At 38.3% G+C, this 23,412-nt stretch overlaps 1 protein-coding gene across 3 annotated transcripts in view; it reads right to left on the bottom strand.

The window, feature by feature from the left end:
• Positions 1-23,412, bottom strand: part of XRCC5 (X-ray repair cross complementing 5) — an 84,207-nt gene that overhangs the window by 54,582 nt on the left and 6,213 nt on the right. For all 3 annotated transcript variants that reach the window (XM_081051180.1, XM_081051182.1, XM_081051181.1), the window contains 10 exons: positions 22,372-22,555; positions 20,915-20,963; positions 19,854-19,976; positions 16,756-16,947; positions 13,763-13,877; positions 12,491-12,629; positions 9,513-9,625; positions 5,950-6,012; positions 2,308-2,445; positions 1,352-1,442 (listed from right to left, as the gene is read on the bottom strand). In XM_081051180.1, coding sequence (XP_080907306.1) covers positions 1,352-1,442; positions 2,308-2,445; positions 5,950-6,012; positions 9,513-9,625; positions 12,491-12,629; positions 13,763-13,877; positions 16,756-16,947; positions 19,854-19,976; positions 20,915-20,963; positions 22,372-22,555 — 1,207 coding nt within the window. The remainder of the gene's footprint in view (positions 1-1,351; positions 1,443-2,307; positions 2,446-5,949; positions 6,013-9,512; positions 9,626-12,490; positions 12,630-13,762; positions 13,878-16,755; positions 16,948-19,853; positions 19,977-20,914; positions 20,964-22,371; positions 22,556-23,412) is intronic.

Here is a 23,412-nt window from a genome sequence, read left to right as displayed (position 1 = left end):
CTGGCACAACCATCGCCACCTTAAGCTGACTGTTGTAGGATCCACCTGGCGCTAGTAGGAGGTGGTACCTGCGGTTTCCATTTGCCACTATAAGCCGGTATCAGGCCAGATCACTGAGGCATTGCACACCCCTAAATGTTGACTTGCGGACTATGCCAAACAGTTTTAATGAATCATTTTCCCAATGGAGAAAATGCAAACAAAAATACGTTCACTCCCAGAAAACAAAGCAACAGATCAAGAGCTATTGAATGCTTTAGATCCTGAGTGAATGACATATGTCTATAATTTCTGAACAGAGTTCTCTTTTAAATGTTCTACTCATTTAAAGTCTGGAATTATCAAGAGGGAGAGTTAGACTCCAGAACACGCTGGCAGCTTCCGTATGTTGAAGTGCATGCCTGGCTCCACCATGATGCAGAGGGACTCATTTCTAGAAGAAGGTAAAGATACAAGCCCTCGGGGCCATTTGATTCTTGGCTTTTCTACTGCACACTGCTCCCAAATGGTTCAACCAAAGAAACACACAGAGAGAAGCCAGTTCTGAGACTCACCTCACAATTCCCTACTCCTACACTGACACAGATTTAAACTTGTAAACTAAAACACCTGCTCATCCTGTTGTGTTCTTTATGGTATGTTGTCTACATTTGGCCCACTCTTTTATTTTCTTACAACTGTGTTAAACTGGGAGCTCTAGAGAAGACAGGATCTGTGTTTGTGAGAATCATTCTGTGTAGCACCTTGACATTTGCAGCCAAATGCTGAATAAAGGCCTTTTCTCATCAATCTTGAAGTATCAGGTTGGTGCAAAAGTAATTGCGGTTTAACAGATGAACAATAACAAAAAACGCAATTACTTTTGCACCAACCGAATAACTCCTACAAACGGAACAATGAGACTTGGACTGTTACTGTAAACTACAAAGCAAGGGCAGGCAGAAAAGGTAATTTCCAGCACTGCCACTTTTCAATTACAACGTATTTTATGTAGGATGCACTCGAGCCACAGGCTTCACACTCCCTGTCAATTCACTTCAGCAAAGGACAAACGTTCTGCTCACAACTAGAGAAAGTCCATCCACTGCTAGCCAGCTTCTCCCTAGATATAAGCCCTAAGTCTGAGGGGGAACCTAGAGAGAGTGCTCGAAGAGTTCACAGAAAACCTATCCCTACTACCAGAAAGACGCAAGATGAACCACCTTTATTATTATTGTGCATGGAAGTAATTCGGATCTAACTAATTCCACCCTGTGAAATCCTGGCCCCAGCCACTGACTGCAGACAGATGATTTCCCAAGAACAGTCTGTGTTTAGAGCCAATTAGTGAGCAAAGTGGAAATAAACTCACCTGTGGGAATGAATTTCTTATTATTTTTCAAGGATGAAAACATGTATTGCCGCAAGTCTTCCATGAAAGGCAGCTGCACATACACTAAACACTAATGAGAAAGGAGGTAAAAGCAAAAACAACTAAATTAATGAAAACATATAAAACTGGTCCCAAACGCTGTGAAAGTGTCACAACAATAGTTATTTCAAAAATCAGATGGCTCAACGCTGGTACATGGAAAGTAAAATGTTTTGGTTTCCATTATTAGCTGTACATAACTGCAAACAGTACAAAGAATATTACACATAAAAGAAATGCCTCAGAGAAAGACTATCAGAGAATATCTACAAAATGCATGACCAATACTACAAATGAGAAGAGTCAAGGTGATTGGAAAGTAGACATGCAAGTCAAGGCATTTGCTGTCTCTTTCCCAGTTCTGCCACAGTAAGTTTTTGGAGAAACAGGAAATGGTAAGGAATATAGACCTGCATTTTAAATAGGAGAACCCTAACTAAACTGGGTTTCACAAGGATCACAACAAAATCATATCCTCAACATTTATCTACAGTAAACAAAGGTGGTTGTGAACACAGAAGTCCTCTCTCTTCCCATTAGGTTCTGACATGTCAAGAAGGATGAGAACCAAGAGGAGGTCACTGGATTGGGCAAACAGGAGGCCGTGATTAACTTGCACTGATTTGCTTCAATAAAAAGCTCCTTTACATATGTATATTATGTTCTTCCATTGCAACCGAAAGCGTGGTCCACAGGCCAGCAGCACTGGCATTATTTAGGAGTTTGTGAGAAATGCAGAATCTCAGGTCCCATCCCAGACTTCCAGAATCAGAAGCTTCATTTTAACAAGCTCCCCCAAGTAGTTCCCATGCACATTAACAGTTGAGAAGCACTGTTTAGAATAAAGAAACTGAAGGAAAAACGAATTAACATAATAAAAGATCTGTGGATTTTACCTCATAGGTGTCCTTGATATAAGGAAAAGCCACGCCAACTTGAGGATTTGAGGTTTTGCAATAAGCATATCGAACTATGGCCACCATGTCTAATTCATCCAAAGCATGAATCAGGGAGGAAAGGGCAACTGCTGCTGCCTGGTAAGAAAGATGCATGCATTAACACATGCCAACAGGGGACAATGTTCAACACAGGACCAAATACTCCTAAAATTGTTATCCACTTTCTACCTGTTTCAGATTTTTTTTTAAGTGTCTTCTCTCCCTCCCACACACACCAACTTCTAGGCCACATTTGCATTTAATCACATTTACTATACCTCTTCTGGAACTTCATTATTTAAATTCTTTTTCTTACTGCTTCGATCTTCCCTCTCCTCCAAATTCATACCCTCACCCTCTAAATAAACTCAGGTCTCAGCCTTCCTAAACAAAATCTTTCTTTGTCTCTCTCTCCCCATAAATTACAATCAGTATCTTTCTTTCCTTTCACCTCTAAATTTCATGAAATAATTGTCTTGCTTTTTTCACTGCTGAGAACAGTTATTCTTCAGTCTAATCCACTAGTGACCCCACTTCCTTATTGAAATTCTCATCGGAAGTTGCCCATGGACTCCTAACTGCTAAATCATGGGCTCCCGTGCTTTGAGGGTGACCTCTCCGTAGCACATGACCTTCCCTTTTCTCCACACTTTCTCCTTTCGCTGCAGACACCACTCTCCCCTGATTATTATACTTTGTGGCCACTTCTCCCTTAGTTCTTCTCCCAACTAATCCTGAAATTCTGCTCTTGACCTTTCTCCCCTCCTCTTACCTAAAACTCTAGTTGGAGGTTATTTTATCTGGTCCTCTACTCCTTACTTCCAACACCACCACTGTCCCAGTCAACCAAAGAAGAACCCAAAGACTCTGATAATGCCACCTTACTCATCCCTTACCTTCAAGTGTTCACCAAACTCTACCCATTCTACTTCCATGCCATCTCTCAAATCTATCTGTTCTCTCCCAAAACTGCCTCCTCCTCTGTTCACAGAGCTGATCATGTGACACCCTTCCATAAAATCCTCCAGTAAGTCCATTATTCCAGCTTCATGAGCTGATCATTACTTCTGGGCAAGTTTTGTCTTTTTCCACCTCTGCAGTTTTTCATTCACATCTTTTCCATCAGGCTCCAATGCCCTCTCCAAATCTCTGGCTCTCTAGCTTCTAACCCATGTTCAAGGCTCAGTAAATTGACACCCTCTCCATTTGAGATTTGCTTTAGTCAACTCTCTCCCTCTCCATAACTCCCCACTTTGTACTTTTCTCAGTATTTTAGATAACCTTTATCAAGTTATCTATGTATACTCCCATTTCCACCACTAAAAAGCCTATGACCTCAATACCTTGCCAGGAAAATCCTCTACAGATTTCACAGTAGAGTCACTATCTTTTCAATCCAAGGAATATTTACTTAGTGCCTACTCTTTGCTAGGCACTGTCTTAGGCCCTATAAGAAAACAAAGATAAGTCCCTGATCTCACTGATCTAATACATTCTGTACTAGTAGACATGAAGTATGCATCAAATACAGAATGCATATCTCATAACATGTCCCGAAAGAGAGACCAGATAAGTACAATGGGAGTCTGAGGAAGAGATTACTTCCAATTTTGCAAGTTTTTATTTGGATGTCTTTGCTAGAGCCATTTGGGATATTTAGTGGAAGGAAGGATGGGGTCTTGATGACTGCTACATTACAGCACAACACTGCACCTGTGGGAAACTCAACTAAAGCTCCATTTCCTTTCCTTTCTCTTCTCCCCTTCTCCTCCACACACAGTGCAAATCAGCACATAAAAGTGTAGGTTCTCTACATACAAACAAATCATATGCTAATGACCAGAGAAAACATATTTTTAAAAAGATATTATTCACAGAATCACAGAATATTTGAGTCAAAAACAATAGTATTCACATAGTTTAACAACCCACATGATGAAGGAATTCCCTCCTCCACATCTGACTGGTGGTAATAAAGACTCTGCTTGGAAACCTACAGAAATGGGGATCTGACCACTTCACAAGGAACTAATCCATTTGGATAATCCCGTTGACAACGTAATTTTTCATCTTGAACAAAACTACCACCGTTTGGTCCCTATTTACCCTCTGGTAGGAAGCATAGTTTAATTTCTGTTCATATGATAATCCTCTAAATGTATGAAGGGGGCTATTGTGTCTGTCCCTCCTACTCCCCTACCTTCCTACACAAGTCTTCTCCATGCAATTTTTTACTGGAAGTCCTCATATGACATAGTTTCCTTACTCTCCTGCTTACCTCATAAACTCCAACTAGTTAATATTATTCTTTGACTATGATGTCAAGAACTGACACCAAAAGGTAGCCCTTTCCCATTAGTAAAAGAATTTCTTTTTCTTGAGTGAATTCAAAGTGACCCTGTGATCTATAGAGTCTGTATGAGACTAGATCTGAGTCATGCAAGTCACAAGGCCGCACTTAGCTGGCAGGTCAAATAACCACAGATGCCTCAACACAGCTTTGTGATACGATAGTCTTCACTGCATACCCAGCAAACACATGAAGTGATCAGGATTTTCTTTGTGTAAAGGGACAGTAAGCAGGAGGTAAAACTTCAGCGAAAGTTAAAAATGCAGTTAAGATGTGTTAACACCTTATATACCAGAACTGCACGTTCCCCAGCCGGATTTGATCCAGGAGAAATCCATGAGCTAGTCTTCTCAAATTTAAGGATTCACATATACCCACTGTGCTCTAATGAATCTGCTCAGTACTGAGTGGAAGCCAAGCATCTTCTTCTAATTTTAACTGTTCTGATAGAATAATGGCACACCCATGCACTGGATCTGCAGCCAGCCATCTTCAGAAGTGAGGGGAAAAACGGCATTAGATCACTTAACCATCACCCTTCTCTCAACCCAAACAAGCCTTCTACATACAGATTACTAATTTCAAATAAAAATATTTCCAGAATTTGGAGACTTGACTAAATAGCCTTAAAAAGGCACTAGGTTGGAATTTTCCAGCTCAGACCCACATCTCCAAGGAAATTCCAAGCTCTAACTTGGAGACTATGCATAAAATATTCACTGAGCGGGCAGGTTTGAGCGTAGGATGCAATAATCCTGGGTTGTTACCCAGGCAGAAATCAGCCTGGAAACAGAACCTCTTGGGGAGGTGAGAAGAGTGCCAAGAGAGAGGGAAGGGGGAAAAGATAGATTTCTGAATGATGGAAGTGGTCCAGTAAATCAGTGAAGTTCATCTCCAGGATGCTTAAGCCAGCACCAAATGTTCAGTATTTATGAAAATGAAAAGGTCAACCTGACCCAACCCTCCTGAACATTTGACCATGAGATTCTCACAGTAAATGCACTTGCCAAATGTTTTTGCTTTTAATACCCACCTCATCTCCAATTTGCAGGACTATATCCTCAGGCTTTGTGCTCATGCTATGGCAAATTCATTTATCATTTCTCCATTTATAGAGATAAAGGTCAGTGAATTTTCCCACTGCTGTTGCAAGAATTAATGTCCTTTGAAACTACAAAAGTCCGAAACAACTCCCTTAAAATGACAATTCAATTCTGTGGCACTACCTCAAAGACCCACTGTCAACTTACCTCATCATCTTTTGCTGCAAAGACCTTTAGAACTTGATTTCCCATATAATATTTCCTGTGGACCTACAAGAGTGAGAAAAAAATTCGTGTCGATCCAAAATAAGTAACATAAAACCATAATGCTCCACGTTACTAAGAAACCCTATTCAAAATGTTCTTACTGAAAAACATTCACAGGCCTTAGAAACAACTTATTACTTGAGGTTCAATTCAACACAATAAATATCTGAGCACCTAGGATGCGTCAAACATTGTTCTGTGCACTGTAACACAAAAGTGAATAGGATATAGTATTGTCCCGAGGAGCTTAGACAGATAAATATGAAATAGACCGCAATGCAGTACTACCATACAGAGCTACAGTACAGAATTACAGCTTGGTGCTACAAGGGCACATCTGGACAGCATCTAGCTTGGCCATGTGGGGTCAGGAAAGGCTTCTGTACATGGTGACACCTAAGGTAGGACTTAAGGATGTACAGGAACTGATAGAGTCTGGGCACAAGTGTCCTGAGCAGAGATAACAGTGAGAATAAGTCTGGAGTGACAGAAAAACATAGTACATCTGGGGAACTGCTTTTGGAGTACGACACTGCCCTCCCACCTCCAAAGCTGAGAAATTATGAGCAGTTTCACAGCTCAGGAAGATGAAGTCTCAAAGGTATGGGGGTGAAGCCTACATAATTCAAACACTCTCCACCTCCACTTCTATTCCTCATTTGAAACCATTATTTGAAGAAATATGGGAATGATCCTATATTTTTAGTTTGCTACATTTATATAGATTTATTTGCCCTCCTACTGTGTTTCCCCAAAAATAAGAGCTAGCTGGAAAATCAGCTCTAATGTGCCTTTTGGAGCAAATATTAATATAAGACCCAGTATAACATAATATAATAAATATAATATAATATAAAATATAATATAACATAATACTGGGTCTAGTATTAGTTTTTGCTCCAAAAGGCGCATTAGAGCTGATTGCCCGGCTAGGTCTCATTTTTGGGGAAACATGGTATTAAAATCTGTAATAGTTCTTGATTGATTAAAAAAGAGCTAAGGCACCTAAATAACTTTTGAAAAGACAGCCAGCCATTTCAGAGAAGTTCTGGCTAAATTCTTATCCATCATATAATTAGATACCCAGAATACTGACAGCTTGGAGGAAGACAAATTGAAGGGACTCTTGAAAATTTAAAAGAGTAATTCACAATTCTAAAAAGGAAAAACATACCCCAAACCAAAAAACCTATTTTATATAATGAAAAGTTTCACATCAATTCAATCCAGAAATGTTAGTTTCCCTCACTTAAAGGAATGTGGAAAAATATGTGACCTTATTAATTTAAAGATAATTACTGATCTGTTAATAGGTGCATGCTTATATTTTATCTAGTTGATATGGAAAAAATCTTTCTCTTATGATGTGTGTATGCACTTGTTAAGATAATACACGAAAGCAGGTATGTAAAATTAGACTATTCAGAAATGAGGGTGTCCATCTGGAGGCAGATTACTAATGGCACTGGCTATGGAGTCAGAGAGACCTGCTTCAAAGCCCATCTCTACCACCTTCTAGCGAGGTGGCCTTTGGCCAGTTACTTCACAGCTCTGAAGCTCAATTTCCTAATGTATAAAATACGTATCATGGCACCTACCTAAAAGGGTCGTAATAAGAATTAAATAGGAATTTATATAAAATGCTTAGTATATTGACTGAAATATAATCACTCAACAGATGGTAACTATTGTGATTATATTTATTGTGCCTGTCTAAGACTGTACTTGAGATACAAATAATTTAGAGCTTAAACAAAAAGTTTCTTTAGAAAATACTTCATGACTTAAACATTAATTTTAAGTTAATAAAAATCTTTAAAAACGGAAAATGAGGGCCAGACCGGTGGCTCAGGTGGTTGGAGTTCCACACTCCTAACTCCAAAGGCTGCTGGTTCAATTCCCACATGGGCCAGTGGGCTCTCAACCACCAGGTTGCCAGTTCAATTCCTCGAGTCCCGCAAGGGATGCTGGGCTGCGTCCCCTGCAACTAGCAACGGCAACTGAACCTGGACCTGAGCTGCGCCCTCCACAACTAAGACTGAAAAGACAACAACTTGAAGCTGAACAGCACCCTCCACAACTAAGATTGAAAGGACAACAACTTGACTTGGAAAAGAAAAAGTCCTGGAAGTACACACTGTTCTTCAATGAAGTCCTGTTCCCCTTCCCCAACAAAATGTTTAAATAAATAAATAAATAAAAAATAAAAACGGAAAATGTAGTTTTTGTTCAGTTCACTCTTTTTTGCTTTGTCATTCAACTAACTAGGCTCCACTCCCACCCTGGCACAGGTGATTTAAATTTTTTGAGTCCTGACGTTTACTTACAGCTGTGTAAGTGTATAGGCTAGGTCTTTTCTGCCTGTCTGGAATTAGGAAGACCCATTTCCCAATAGGCCACTTTCTACAAACAGGTCTGAATAAAGGTTCTATTTCACTGAAAAAGATTCATAAGCATTGCCATTGATAACCATAAGTTTTAAGTTTATATACTTCCCCAAAGTGAGTAATTTTAAAGAAAAGCATATTTAGTGTAATTTGTTAGAAAATTATTAGACTCAACTTCCAAAACGCATTTTTTTCATCATTAAAATCACATCAACTTTAAGTAAATCCTCGTAATTTTCAGCTTATGAGTCTTAACAATGCATGTAACAGTTTGGGCATATCATAACAATTATCCTCCCTGACCTCACTGAATTATTCTAACACGGAACCACACAGGGACACTGAGCTTGAGCAACACGAGGAAGATTAAACCCAGTATACTGGGTAAGAATTATTTTTATTATAATTCTCAATTGAGCCAATCTAGAATCAAAAAAAAAATCTTTTCATTCCTATAGAGCCTGGAAAGATACATTTTATACTTATACATTCTTTTTGGTTGTCTACCTCAAGAACAATTTCATCTAAGATCCCCAGGAATCTTTAATAACCCTTTCTAGGATAGTGTACAGTATCCCACAGCCTTCAGTGAATTACTGCATTTCCCATTGTGTCTATTTCATGTAGCTCTGCATTGGTGTCTAAAAAAACATATGACTTAAGGACAAGTTTCACATCTTAGACATCTTTGTTGGGCATTGAAATGAAGAGTAACTGGCATAAATCAACGATATTTTAAGAGGTCTATAGTCATTCAACACCCAGCTAGACCTTCATTTCCTAGAAAACACTCCATTATACATAACAGTTTAGAAAAAGCAATATAATAGCAAACAACTAGATACTGTTTCTTTAAGACTACTTTGAGCTAGGACTGACAGCAAAGCTAAGAAGAGACTTTCAATTGAATCTATTCTTCTGATTCATGCTGACTTCTCTACATCTTGGTTTTTCTCAAAGACAGAGACACTAACTCCCAGACTACATTTTGGGAAAACTAAAAGTGAAATAAACATGTATTACAAATAAAAGGACAGATCAAAATCACACCATCTCAAATAACAACAAGGAAAAGCTCACTTATTTTGTTTACAATTAGTATAGTAAGTGCTGTACCTGAGAAGATCTACAAAATCCCAAAACAGAGAAGCACTTCCCCTCCGATTTATATTTCATTTGTTCCTCATCCACTTTAGAGAAAGGAATGATATCACTCCCATAGCGGAAACCTGGAGGACAAGAACAGAGAATCTGTTAAGTGCACGAGGGCTCATTTTCTACGAGCTGAAATCAGCCATCTGCCTACATGAACGATGAAGGCACACTCCAGATCAAGCCTCCATATACTACTCCCTGGAATCAAATTTCTGCCCCTTGTGATCAACAGGAGGAAAGCAGCAGATACATAAACAACATATACAATATAGAGTCAATTGAAATCTAATTAATTTTAAGTACATATTCTGCAGTCTAGTTACCTTAATGATTATCCAGCCTAGAAAAAAGAATGTAGCAAATGTAATGTACTAGATACCCTCCAAAGATAAACCACAGTTGACTAAAGCACAATCGTGATTTGTAAACATAACAAGAACACATTTATTCAGAATCCTGGAGACCCACGGAGAAAAAATGCACATAGGAAATTTTCAGAACAAAAAATGTTCTCAAAAATGCACGCTGGAGATATACAAATGCCTAATGGAAGAAGCCAGAACTCTTCTATTTAGAAGCATTCAGTTGATAAGTTGGATATTTTTCTGCATTTAATTAATTTTATTTCTGGGATTGCATTGTCTATTTTTTTTTATTTTTTATTACTTGGGTTACTCATACAAATATAGGCTCTTGGCTTCTTTTTTTTTTTTTTTTTTTTTGGCTCTTGGCTTCTTAAAAACAAACTCCAAACCTGTTCCAGGGCTTCTGCTCTATAGAAGGTCATGCTATTGCAGTATATAGTCTAAAATGTTCTGTTGGGAGAAGGATCATCAAAATCTAAGGATTCTGGCTTTGGGTAAAAAGAAAGGAAAAGCACATACACCTTTACTCCAGGAAACAAAAGACACGTGTTTGAGGGCACAGTCTGTGACCCCGTGTTTATTTGTTCCTGTCAATCTATTGATGTCGTATATTTAATTAAAGAAAAACAACTGTACTTTTATATATGTCTTTTATAAAATTTCCCACAGGAAACAAACAGGGAAATGTATGGCATGTGATTAAGAGTGGTATCTAAACCAAATGTTTTTTCTAACTTGTCTCTGTCATCAGACATCTTCTTACTTGAATCATTTAACGGTAACTTGAAAATTCTCATTAAAACAGTCTTGTGTTTTTTGGGTCATCTGTTTAAAGGGCAAATCAACAACTGACTTTTGTACATAGCAAGAAGTGAAGAACAGACAACAACATATAACCATATTCCTTTGCCCACACATACTCGTCCCTCTGTGTAAGAAAGAGAACTCTACATGTTACAGGGCAGAGAGTGGAGGACAGGCAAAGGAAGTATGTGGATAACTGCAAAAAAGTTTAAGACAGAAAAGCTATACGTCTATGCTCTTTGAACTCAGACAATTTTTAACTTTTCCCTCTCCATTGCTCCACCAATAAATTTCCCTTTTGTCTAAGATAACCAAAGCCCTTTCTTTGTTTGCAACCAAAAGAATTGGCACGCTTATCTGTAGTGTCTTCTCCTTCCAACCCACCTTACATCCAGCTGTCACATTAATCTTCCTAAAACACAGTTCCAATGACATTCTGGCTCCATGCTGTTCTCAAAATTAAGGATAAACTCTTCAGCCTGTCATTCAAATCCCTTCTTAGTACGACAGAGCTGGGTACAAGTTCTGTTAGTTAGCTGTGTGACTTTGAATACACTAATGAGTATGTTTCGGCCTCAGTTCCCTTATGTATAAAATGAAAATAACAAGAGTACTTGCTTCCTTAGGCTGTTGTGAAGATTACAGAACAAAATACAGGGTATCTGTTAGCTACCACCCTCCAGTACCAATCTGTATATGCCCACTACACCATCCCAACTATCTTATATCACTGAGAAGGCCTTCTACTTTCCTGGTCTTTTGTCTTTCATCATGCTACTCTTCCTACTATGGGTGGATCATTATAGTAGGATCAAATGGTTAGCAAGTGATAAGGACATAAGTCTAAAACAGGTCTGACTTAAAAATTCATGTTCTTAACTACATTAGACTACTGAATTGAATTAAAAAATTAATAGAGATTGTAGGGTACGTACTGATTACTTTCTGTACATAATCCATCAGGAGAAAGAAACTCTAACCACCACCACCACCACCACCTTAATCATTTCCCCCCACTGCCTCTACAACACATACAAATATCCACAAACACTGCAAAATACAGTGTTGCAGATGAAAGGCATTTATTTCAAGACTTGCAAACTAAAACTATACTGGGTAGCAATAAGTATAGTTTGGAAATAAACTTATATAAAGACCCTGGTTTCTATCTTCACTATCATTTGGTACCTTATAAGTTTAGCTCTTGAACATTCAGACGCTCTCAGCTAGTTTCTAAGCCCCCTGGATAGAGATGCCATCTAGACACACCATACAGGTCAAATGGGTACAACTTTAAAGATCCTAGTGAACATAAAGCAATAAAACAAACACAAATCATTTTTCTTATCCCCTAAATTACCTTAAGTGAGCACATCCGTCAGGATATAAGATCTGAATTTGGCACTCAAGAAAATAATCACCATGGAAGTCAAAAATAAAATAGAATACATTTTGAAAAACTTGCTTCAGCCACAGTAACATAAGCATTTTCCTAGCTAGTAAATATCAAACTTTAAAACAAGTCAAGTCATAGTCCTGTCACTTGAGACATTTAAAACTCAGAGAGATGGACCCAAACGCAGTCCTGGGAACCATCCTGCCTGAGACCCAACAGATGAGCTAAAGAACCCAGTGTCTCACAATCCCTTCAAAGCGGTACATCTCTAGAACTGAGAAATATCTGTAAACAAATAAACAAATCTCAGCCTGCCTTTGATCACCTTGAAGAAAATCTGTTTTAGGCAAAAGTGGAACCTCTTATTGGCATACCTTGAATAGTATCTTCTTTTGGAACTTCAGTTTCATCATCGTCATTCAAGCAATAAATGGTTTCTTTTCGTATATCTTCTTTTTTTAAGGTTCTTGCATCCACAACTGTCCAAGACTTTTTAGCTGTCCCCTGTTGAATCTTATTTCCAAAGAAAAAAATAAAGAGAAAATATAGAAAGCTAGGATTCCAATCGACAAAGGTGAAAATATAATATATTCTCTGCTTTACAGAAAAAAAAAACCACCAAAATAATTACTCAACATTGTTTTGTTTGCTCTTGCCTATTGTGGAAATTTTACTTCATTTCATAACTCTTTCAACATTTCATCCCCCTCCAGGGTAACCCACAGGTAAATATGAATATTTGTATATACTCAGACACTTTCTGTTTTCCAAGAAAGAAAGGGAGAGTAGTGTACCAGTACTCAGAAATCAGTAAGAAAATTTGAGGAGAAAAAAAAGATAGAAAGAAGGGAGGAGACTGTATTCTCAATTCTTAGGGACACTATTGTAGGCCTTGACAGAAACCAAAATAAAGATATACCTGCAAAGATTTCACAGGTGTAGAGTGTGTACTGGAATTAAGTCCTTGAATGTACAAAAAATACTTGAATATATAAACACATGTTTTTGTATGTTTAAATGTTTTTATATATTAATTTTGTATATTTAAATAAAAAAGGTAAGGAGGGTCATGTGGAAGCATGGATCAGAGACTTATACTCAAACTGGAATTTCAACAAATAATTACCAAAAGCAACTCACTCTTCAAAGTGTGCTATTATGTATAAATGTACATGTTTTGCAAAAGGCAATCTCACAGTAACAAGTCAATACATTCTCATACTTCCTAGGTACCTTTAATAACAGAATTAGGTGTAACTGAGTTTTCAAAAATCTGAACTTCGTAATTTGGTTGGTGTATATCCTATATTTTTGTGACGATACTACAATGACCCAGCTTGATGCATTCTATTTTCCTTCTTTAAAAAGAGAGAAAGGCCTGGAACTCATGATTAACAATCAGTTATCAATGGAGAGAAAGAAAGAGGAAGGAATCAAGTTCCATTAGAGGCAATTCGTACAACTTCCTCTCCTACCTAGCATGCCTTTTTCATAAAAGCTAAATAGAGATGAAATAAACAGGGAAAGCAGTTACAAAAGCAGTAATCCTGGTACTGAATAGCCCACACATGAATTGTCAGTTCCTTATGTAAGCATATTAGTCTGCCAGGTAACATTTCTTTAAAAAACGTGTACCTACCACTTACCGATTTATAAGCCACAATCCTTATAGACAAATTGGAACCAATGGTCAGCTGACAGGGCCAGGCCATGGAAGATTTCTCAATTTTCTTAAAGACACACAGTTGTCTCAGACTCTCACTTAATAAAGAAAAATATATAATGAAAGCAACAATTTAAAAATGTTAACTTGTGCTGGATGAAGCGCTTAGTTTTCTAGAATGAGAAGTGCACTGCTGTTGATCAGACAGAGAGGAACAGCAGGGGATGGCAGGAATGTGACAATCACGAGCTGAGAGAGAGCCAGGACACAAATGAGTTGGCCTAAGATGAAGGAGTTGAATGACTTTACTGACAGGTGGAAGTGAACATCTCTATCTTCCCTTATTCAATCTGCTCTTTCAAATCGGCCAGTTGTTCTTTACATTTTTTTTCAGGACCAAGGACATTTTGAGGATATGATGAAAACACACTCATAAATCAGTTTGCACACAATATAGAAGGTTCACCAGCTCCCTGAAAACCACACTAAGAACCCCTGTCTAGGATATTGCAGGGTGGGCACCAGCCTATAACGTCACTGCTCACAACTCTACAATTCTTTTTTAATTCCAATTCTCTTAAATAAAAGGCATCTGTACATGCCCATAATGGAGAGAGTTAAATAAAGACTTCCCAGGGGATAAAATAACTTAGCAATCCGCATTTCAGTCTTGAGGTAAAACAGAGAACTCTAGGTTTCTTACTGGGGAGGGAGAGGGAGACTTAGGGAGGGTGGCAAACACAATGTAAAGTGTTACATTAGTTGAACATAAACCAAGATCAGTTCTATTTTTATCTGGTCCCTAAATCAAACACAACAGAAAAGATTACCAGAGATATCTGAAAGCTGTTGTAGACACTAAAACAAAAAACAAAGGAATTAATGAGCAAACACATTCAAAGCATACAGTCCAGACTATGACTGGACTGATCCCCTTGGTATAGATGAAAAACATATCTAGAAAGAGGTAAGGAGAATTATGTGACGTTATCCAGAGTTACAGACAAAGAAGCCTCAAAACACTCAAATTTTCAGAAATAATTTACAATGAGTAGCAGATATTCTATCTGACGCCCTCCTTCCAAAGTTGTAATAGACCTTGGCTTTGGACGTGTTGGGGACTGAGTGCGTCTGAACCAGGTCTAATCTGTTTCATAGGACAGAGTATGAGTCCAGTCCAAGTATGAGTCACGTCTAAAAGCATCAAGAGATTTGAATTCTACGCATGTTTCAGGGGACGTTCTAAAGGCCCGCATCTAATACGTAACATTTGGAACAACAGCTTTGAAGTAGATGTGAAGCTCCCCACGTAGAAGTCAAGTTATCATCCTAAGATCTTCGAGATGGGGAAAAGTCTAGTTCAGAGCTGTCCAGTATAACTTCCTGCGATGATGGAAATGTTCTATTTCTAACTGTGCCCTGTCCAATAGGCTATTGAGCACTGGAAATAGTGTGACTGAGGGACTAAATTTTTAATTTTAATGAATTCAAACTTAAATAGCCACATGTGGATAATGGGTACTATATTGGATGATAAAGTTCTGGTCCACACCTTCATGGCAGACCTAAAACCAAAGTAGCTTCAAACTGCTGGCACACTATGTAGTCAATAATTTCCCTCCTTGCTATGCTACAGAAAAATTAATGTTTTTATCAGTAATTTGTATTGGCCCATAATTTTTCTTTATGACAGGATGGTGAATACATTAGCTTAAGACATGTATTCTCACATTAGAACAAACTGTGTCCAAATTTGAAAGAGAAATAACTTAGGAACACATATCTGAACACATTACAGTAAGAACACATGATTATGACAAGAAATGTCACTTCACAGGATTCCTTTGATTCCTTTGCCAACCCCTTGTGAAATTGCAATTCAATTTCCAAAATTCCCATTTACCTGTAATTTTTCAAGGGTGTCTCATGTTTAGAAAATCAGAATGTATTGCTTGTCAATTATAGCTCACCAGAAATATTTTATAATTGCGGGTGAGAAAAGAAATTAGAGCAGATATACAATGTAGCTACTGAAAAAAGTCCCAATTGTTGAACCTTTACTTCAACTGAGAACTTCACTTAAACTGCCTGTATTTTGTATATTTATTGATAAACTGGAATTAATTTGCAAACATCAGGTGTGACTATCCCAGAGAATTTGAAACTACACAGCCATGCTACACGGTAAAGTATTCTGTTTCCACCTTTACCCAATCAGGCCCTTCAAACACATGCTGTTCTAAGTGCTTCCGACTCCTCTCAGGTTCTTTGCTCTAAATTAAGTGTATGTCCAATTTCAACCACGAATAACATGGATAAAGGTGATAGTCTCTAACTGGATGGTGAAAAAAGCAGTTTGCTTTATTGTTGTATGGTACTTCAAGGATTTATATTTCAAAAATCATTTTGCCTTTATAAAACCCACATGAAACATTAACAAGATTGTAAATTCTTTACATTTGGGTTTTTTTTTTTGGTTTGTTTTGCCTGACCAAATCATTCTGTGACCAAAAGTTGTTTCGTTTTTTTTTTTTTTATTCACTGTATTACAGTATATAAACCTAAATCAGAGGATAAGGGGATATTGCGTATCTCAGATCTGCCAGTTTTTATAATTAGGAAAATTTTTTTTGTAGGTACATGAAAAGGAAGGACCCAAGAGATGTGCCCCAAGCTTGGCATAAAAGAGAAATCTACTACCTCATCTTTTACATTTTACTTGCTAAATATTTTGTGGTATCTATGTATTTCCAAACTTCACTGACACAGTCCTGGAAATAAACAAGAAGTCTTGTGCCAGCCACACACATTTAAAAAGAGATTACGGGCTAGTGTACCATTTCTTTAATGAAAATCAGAGTGTTTATTAAAGAATAACTGCTAATTTAATAGTGGCCCAGAAAAAGAAAACCATTAGGAAGCCCTCTGTTCAAAAGGGTACAATTGAAAATCGTAATCAAGGTTTTCACTTCCTACCTGAAAGAATAAATTTCATCCAGCCCATCTTCACCTTCTAAAGCCATCATCACCTTTTTCACCATCCGAATACCTTCTTTTTGCTGCTCAGTAATTTCTTTTAAAGGAAAGGAAGGTCCATGGTGGTCCGAGCGCAAGTTGCCATCACCTCCGTCCCCAGTTCCATCTTCCTTGCCAATTGGGAAAGGCAAACTATCAGAGAAAGATCAGCAGTAGTTAAGAAGACAAGGTCTGAAGCCAAGTAAGAAACTGGCTTCCAATCCTGTGACTATCACTCACTAGCAATGAGAAAATGGGCATGTTTGCCAACCTCCCTGAGCTTTAAATTTCTCATCTGTCAAATGATACTTATCTACCTTAGTCAATATTCTATTGGTTTCAAGTAATTGAAGCCTCTTTGATTTGGTAAAAAAGGGAAATTCATTGGCTTACATAACCAAATAATGCAAAGGGCAGGATGGCACATGGCCTAGGGATGACCACACCCAGTGTCTTAAACACCATACAGATTATCTGACCCTCTCGCTCTTTCCCTTCGTATTTAGTCATTAGTCTTTATGCTGGCTTCATTCTCTTGGACTGGCTTCCTCCACATTGTCTCGGAACACATTCAAGCTCACACTGCCCAACTTCACTACCAAAGACAGACTCAGTGTTTAAACCTCTAATCTCAAATTCAAAAACACCAGGAATCAGTGGTAGTCTGGGGTCCAGATCTAGAAGATGTCAGTCCTCCTTCAAGCCATGAGGTTCAAGTTTAGAAATACTTCCTAGAAAACAGCTGGGTGATATTCTAGGCAGACAAAATTAAATAACTAACTGCCCATTAATCCATCAAAGTTATAAAAATTAGAGAATTTGTATAAAATACTTAAAATTCAAAAATGTTATCATTATTACTATACATAAATCTGGTAATTCCTAGAAATAAGTAAAACCCATTTTGTTTTTATGTTTCACTCCAGTTGTTTGACTGAAATGAGACTAAAACTAGATGGGGATTACCAATCCTGGGAATATTCAATCATCAATATACAAACTGAAAAATCAACCACATTTTATGATAATACTCTGTACAGCACTTTACAAATCATGTAAACAATCTTATTTAATCCTTACTTATTTGGTGAATAGAGATTTCTACCTTTATATTCTAAAAAGAAACTAAAGCTACAGAGATGAAATAATTGAGCCTAAGACATACAGCTCCTAAGTAATGAAGCCAAGACTCAGTCACCTGATTGTAAGGGCGACATGCTTCCCACATCGCATATGACCTTACTTTGCCCTTGGAAATGGAAACTGAATTCAGCAATCTTTTCAGTTCACTCACATTACCTGTGGGTCACCCGTACGTGGATGGTTATTTTTAAGATGATTTGTCATTTTGTTTGCTATAATTAAAACAGGGTTTCCTAGTTTCATTTTTTCTACATATATTTAGCGGGACGGATTTGCATGTCCTGTATCACCCATCAGATAAAGAGCTTCCGAGGAGCAGGGTGTGGCACAGAGTGTTTGCACCAGGTCACTGCTGTTTCCTTAACATTCACCAGGTAGAAAGGAAGAATGATATGAAAATGAAGAGTCAGGAAGTGATCCTGAATAAACAAGATACAATAACAGTTCCTGCTACCCTGCATTAAACCAGAAATAAACTTTCTCAGCAGTAGAAACTAAAAACTAGGTCCAAGGAACAGGCCTGTTCTGAACACGGTACTTCTCTGACCTACTGGTATTTTTTCAGTTCACCTGGAACAACCAATCAAACGCAGGATATACCACACAATAAAACCAAAACTCTACTTTGTATGCTGGAGGTTTGTGGCACAGGAAGGAAGCACATTACCCAAGAACAAATACAACTGGTCACATAAGGAACAAGTAGAAGACAAGGCTATGTTTCCCTCTTTAGCACGCTTTACCATATTACTCATGTGGAAAAAAAGCAGCCCTTTCCAGTGACACTGATGAAGTGCAGTATGTTTCAGCCACGTAAAGACATTCTGAGATTATGAACAGGGAACAGAAGCCGAGCTGGGCTTATGAAGTGCTGAGAAAAACCTCAACTCAATAAGGAGAGAAGTGTCACTTTAAAAGCACTTAATTTCTCTGAAGTACCATCTTAAGTATCAGCATGATGGGTTACTCTGAACAATTTTTCTACAGTTCTACAGAAAGGAGATGCCCCTCAGCAGTTCTGAGAGGTACATACATGCAAGAGAAGTGCTTAATTCCCCATGGCAGGCATTTTAAAGCCAAAGGCTTACCACTCTGAACTGGAGGCTTCTTAGTATAGCTCTCAGTCTGAAAAATAAGTGTCCCAGAAGCCTAATAATTTAACATCCTATACTACCACTCTGCTTTCACCAAAAATAGGACAAGAAAAAATAGGTTTCAGACACAGCAGGAATGATTAGTGTAGTGGAAAGAACTTTCTGTTAGGGACCTAAGATAAAGAAAGGAAATGCCTGGAGGGGAAATTAAAGTTACTGGGGGAGGGACTCTCTTCTCAACAAACTGTGAAATATACCATTATGCCCCTACCCCAAGTTCGTATACCTCATTTCTAAACACACATAAGCAAATTACATTTTATATATGTGTGCATATTCTTTAGATCTGAAAAAGAGTTAAAAATAAGCATTATATGTGTTTGAAATGATTCCCAGCTGACATTCCTCTTTACCCTAAAAATATCCACTGTAAGACACAGTTCTCTAGAGCTGTTTCAGAAAAGACACTGACAATCTGGTCACTGTTTGGGTAAAGCCCTTTGTGTGGGCAGGAGATGAACTGAATGTCCTCAAAAGATTCCTCTAATTCCTCAATTCTTTGAGCCTAAGCACAGTGAACAGTCTGCTACTGAGCTAAATTCCTGGGTTTCAGCATGACTTTCATCCCTTTATCACCAAAAAATCAGAAGTTCCTGGAACAGAGAGAGTAATCGGTGAATATTTGCTGAGGTCGGTCACCTGACAGATTCCAACTCCCAGCAGAGCAAAGACTCCTGAGAACAAGTGCTCTGTAAAGGGGCCCCACTCACTACATTCTGAGAGCACAGAATTTGTTTACAAACATTATTCGTACGGTCTTACAAGAATTGCAGGGTGATACTGGATTTCCTCAAGTTATGAATTATAGCATCCAGCTGATCTTTGCTGAATGGGCTGCTGAGGTCAGTGAATACTTCAATATGCCTCTTCTCAAACTTCTTTCCTCTAAAAGAGAGAGTCAGCACATTAAGAAATCATTCTCCTAAATTATTTCCTACAAATTCAAATGCACGTGTTCTCTAAGCAGAAAGAGGCTAACAGATGAATCCAAATACAGTTCACAAATGTGATTACCTCCTAGAAGTCCATGTGTTATTGATGCTCAGCTATGGTCCTACCAAAAACATAATCACCCGATTATAACATACTTTTAACATCTTAGGAAAAATTTCTAAATTACAAAAAAGGTGCAGAAATATTATGTCCCGATATTCTAACTCCAACTTCAGTTAAGATGTGGCCATTATCATCAACAAGGACCCCTTTCCAGCTTATGCATAGGCAGAATATAAACAAGGAACTCTCCCAGTGTACTACAACTTCAGCCTTGCGAGGGTTCACTTTCCAAACACGCTGGTCTGATCCCACTCACAGGGCTAGTGGCAGGATTTTTCCAAAGGATTTAGAGAGATTAAGAAATGGCAATACAAATTTAGGCCTGAAATTTTAGTGCAAAGTTTTTTCCTAACAGTTAAGGGATGTGTTCATGTGTGTTTTCCGAGACACACATTTTAAAGGCCGATAATTAAATAAGTAATGAATTAGGAAGCTGGCCAGAGATACTATGCATCTAATTTCAATAACATATGGATCATACCACTTAGTATTTTTTTAAATTCCTGGTAATTAGTTTATGTCAAATAGAAAGGAACCTGAAATAAGCCAAACATTTATTTCTCCCAGAGAAATTCCCAGCAAGTATATCCTTTCCTCTTTTTAAACTTTTAAAAAAACGAGGATGAACTGAATCATTGAATTCTGTGAAATGTTTAGCCACATAAACACGCTGTTGAATTAACAATCACACAGTGCACTGACTACATCAACCCATATAATTTTTGCAGAAAGACTCATTTCCAACTCTCCTCAGTTGAGAAACTTACATAGTTTCTTGTTGAATCACATCCATGCACACGACGAGTGCGTCCAGGACTCAGCTAGTTAAGGGCAGAAGATAATCACCAAACCTTCCCTTTATCCCAAGAACTTGCAATTTTTCCCCAAGGACGTCCATAGTGCTGGAAACTGTGGACACTGGGCTGACTGTGTGATTATTTTGAAGTATTTGCCCAATGGTCCTTCTTCCCAAATTTATTTCACTAACATACAGAGGGTACCAAAAAATTGTATACACATTTTAAGAAAGGAAAAAAATGTATTAAAATTGTAATACTAAATGTATACCGATAATAAAAGATAAATACAAGCCATGTGTATACATTTTTTTGGCACCCCCGGGATATACACATATGCTACATATCAAAGTGTACATCCTGAAACATAACCAGGAAAAGTAAAATAAACTAAAGGTAATCTAACATAGTTCACTTATTTAACCAAAAATTATGATGCCATTTTACACTAACTAGAACCCGTTTTTTGTGATCAGGTCCATTCTTAAACATGAAGTGAGTCGTATTATATGGCATATGTAAGTTACTCTCAGCATAGCAGGACCTCCCAGTGATCAGGGATGGCACTACTAATTGGAAAAATAAGAGTAACCCCTTAAAATCTGGGCACCTATAGAAGAAACTGGAAATCTCACAGTCTGAATGAATATCAGTCTGATTTGGGGCACAAAATTAACCTCCATCCAGGAAAGCATGGAGAATGCTAATGTTATACTGTGTGGACAGAGTCCCCGAGAGCAGTTTCCGGGCTCTCAGCCTCACGTGGAAAGGTGCTGGCTTAGGTAGTAGATGGCTGTCAGCTGTAACTAGTTGGCCATAAGCTGTAACCAGTTAGCCATTGGCTACTGATGTAACTGCCATGGCTACGTTGGTTGGTTGGTTGGCAGAGAAGCGGACAGCGGATTGTGGATTGTGTGGCTCTTGCTTCCTGTGTCTCCAACCCAGCCGCCAGTGAGACTATAGTGGTGTGAACCCCCTATCCATGGCTCCGTTGCTGTTCCTTTTTGGCCTCACCATATCCTGCGGTCTTGCGTAGGGAGTGGGACCAGAGACCCTGCATGACATACATACCCTTGTAGAAATATCCTCCCTATGTCTAAGCATTTCTAACCATCACCACCACCAGTGCTCTGCACGTTATCAATACAAGCATATACCCCTTGGTATCTCCCCCTTCCGATGCCTCATAACCTTTCGATATCACTAGTGCAAAGAAGGGGCGAGATTCTGGAGGGTCTGGAATCCAGACACCCAATCCAACCTGATTAATTTTCCATTGAATCCTAACACACATCACCACTATGACCTCAGAGCCATAAATGTCCATATGGTCAGAGCTGAGACTCTTAGAGAACCGCACCAAACTAGATTATGATTCCCCAGATTAAAAGAAATTTCTTGAGTCTTCTCTGGCCGATAAAGGATACAGTCAGCTTGTTGAGAACCCGGTTGGATTCTGCTTTCAATGTCCTCCAGCAGGTCAAAATCTGGGAGCTTCAGGTGTCTGTGCACTGTGATGTTCTGATACTGATCCTCATGAGCAAGGGCATTTTTAGTGCCATCTGTACCGAAAAGCACCAATGCAATTTCATCCTTGCTCTCAGCAAACACCTACAGAAGAATGTTAAAAGGTTAAAACCATACAGTACCACCAGGAAGCCATTAGATACCCAGGGAGCAAGACAACCATACCTCCCTATGGCAGGTCCCTGGAGCCATTGTCAACAATAGAACATAGGGCTGATGGGCCTCGGAACTATGACAATTCCTAGGTTCTAAGCAGACTTTTTCATTGACTATAGATTGGTCCCGCCCTTCATTTCAGCACAATTTACGGTGGGGGAATGGGAGGGTGGTAGTTGCTCTAGAAGAAATTCTAGCCAAATCAGACTCTAATTCTCAATGAAAACTAATTATGGACAATTTGAAAAGATTTTAGTCTGTCTTTCTGGAATGACTATCCAAGGTTTCAATTTTCTAGATAAAAAAATTTTCTGATTCATATCCTATAGCCCAGTGATTTCCCTTATAGGTGCGTATACCACAGAGAAGTTCTTGTACATGTACGCAAGGAGACAACGAACAAGAAAGGTCACTTCAGCATTGTTTATAACAGGGCAAAGTTGAAAACAAATGAACTATCCATCAATAGGAGAATGCAAAAAACACTGCAAAATATTTATACAATGGAATATTACCACCCAGTAAAAAATGAATAAATTTGTGCAACGTTTATCAACAAGAATAAGTCTTAAAAGCATACGACTGAGAAAACGTAAGCTGCAAAACTACATGTACCATATCATAACATTACATACACTTTTGAGAGCTTCATACAATGCTAAATATTATTTATAAATATACTTATGTCCAAAAGTATACAACATGCATGGTAATAACTATATAAGTTTTGAGGAAAGGAGGGAAAAAAGAGGAAAGAAGACGACTGCAAAGGGATACATAAGGGG

The sequence above is a fragment of the Rhinolophus hipposideros genome, assembly GCF_964194185.1.
Source record: "Rhinolophus hipposideros genome assembly, chromosome: 6".
In the NCBI taxonomy this organism is placed as follows: Eukaryota; Metazoa; Chordata; class Mammalia; order Chiroptera; family Rhinolophidae; genus Rhinolophus; species Rhinolophus hipposideros.
This window is presented reverse-complemented; position numbering and strand designations above follow the sequence as displayed.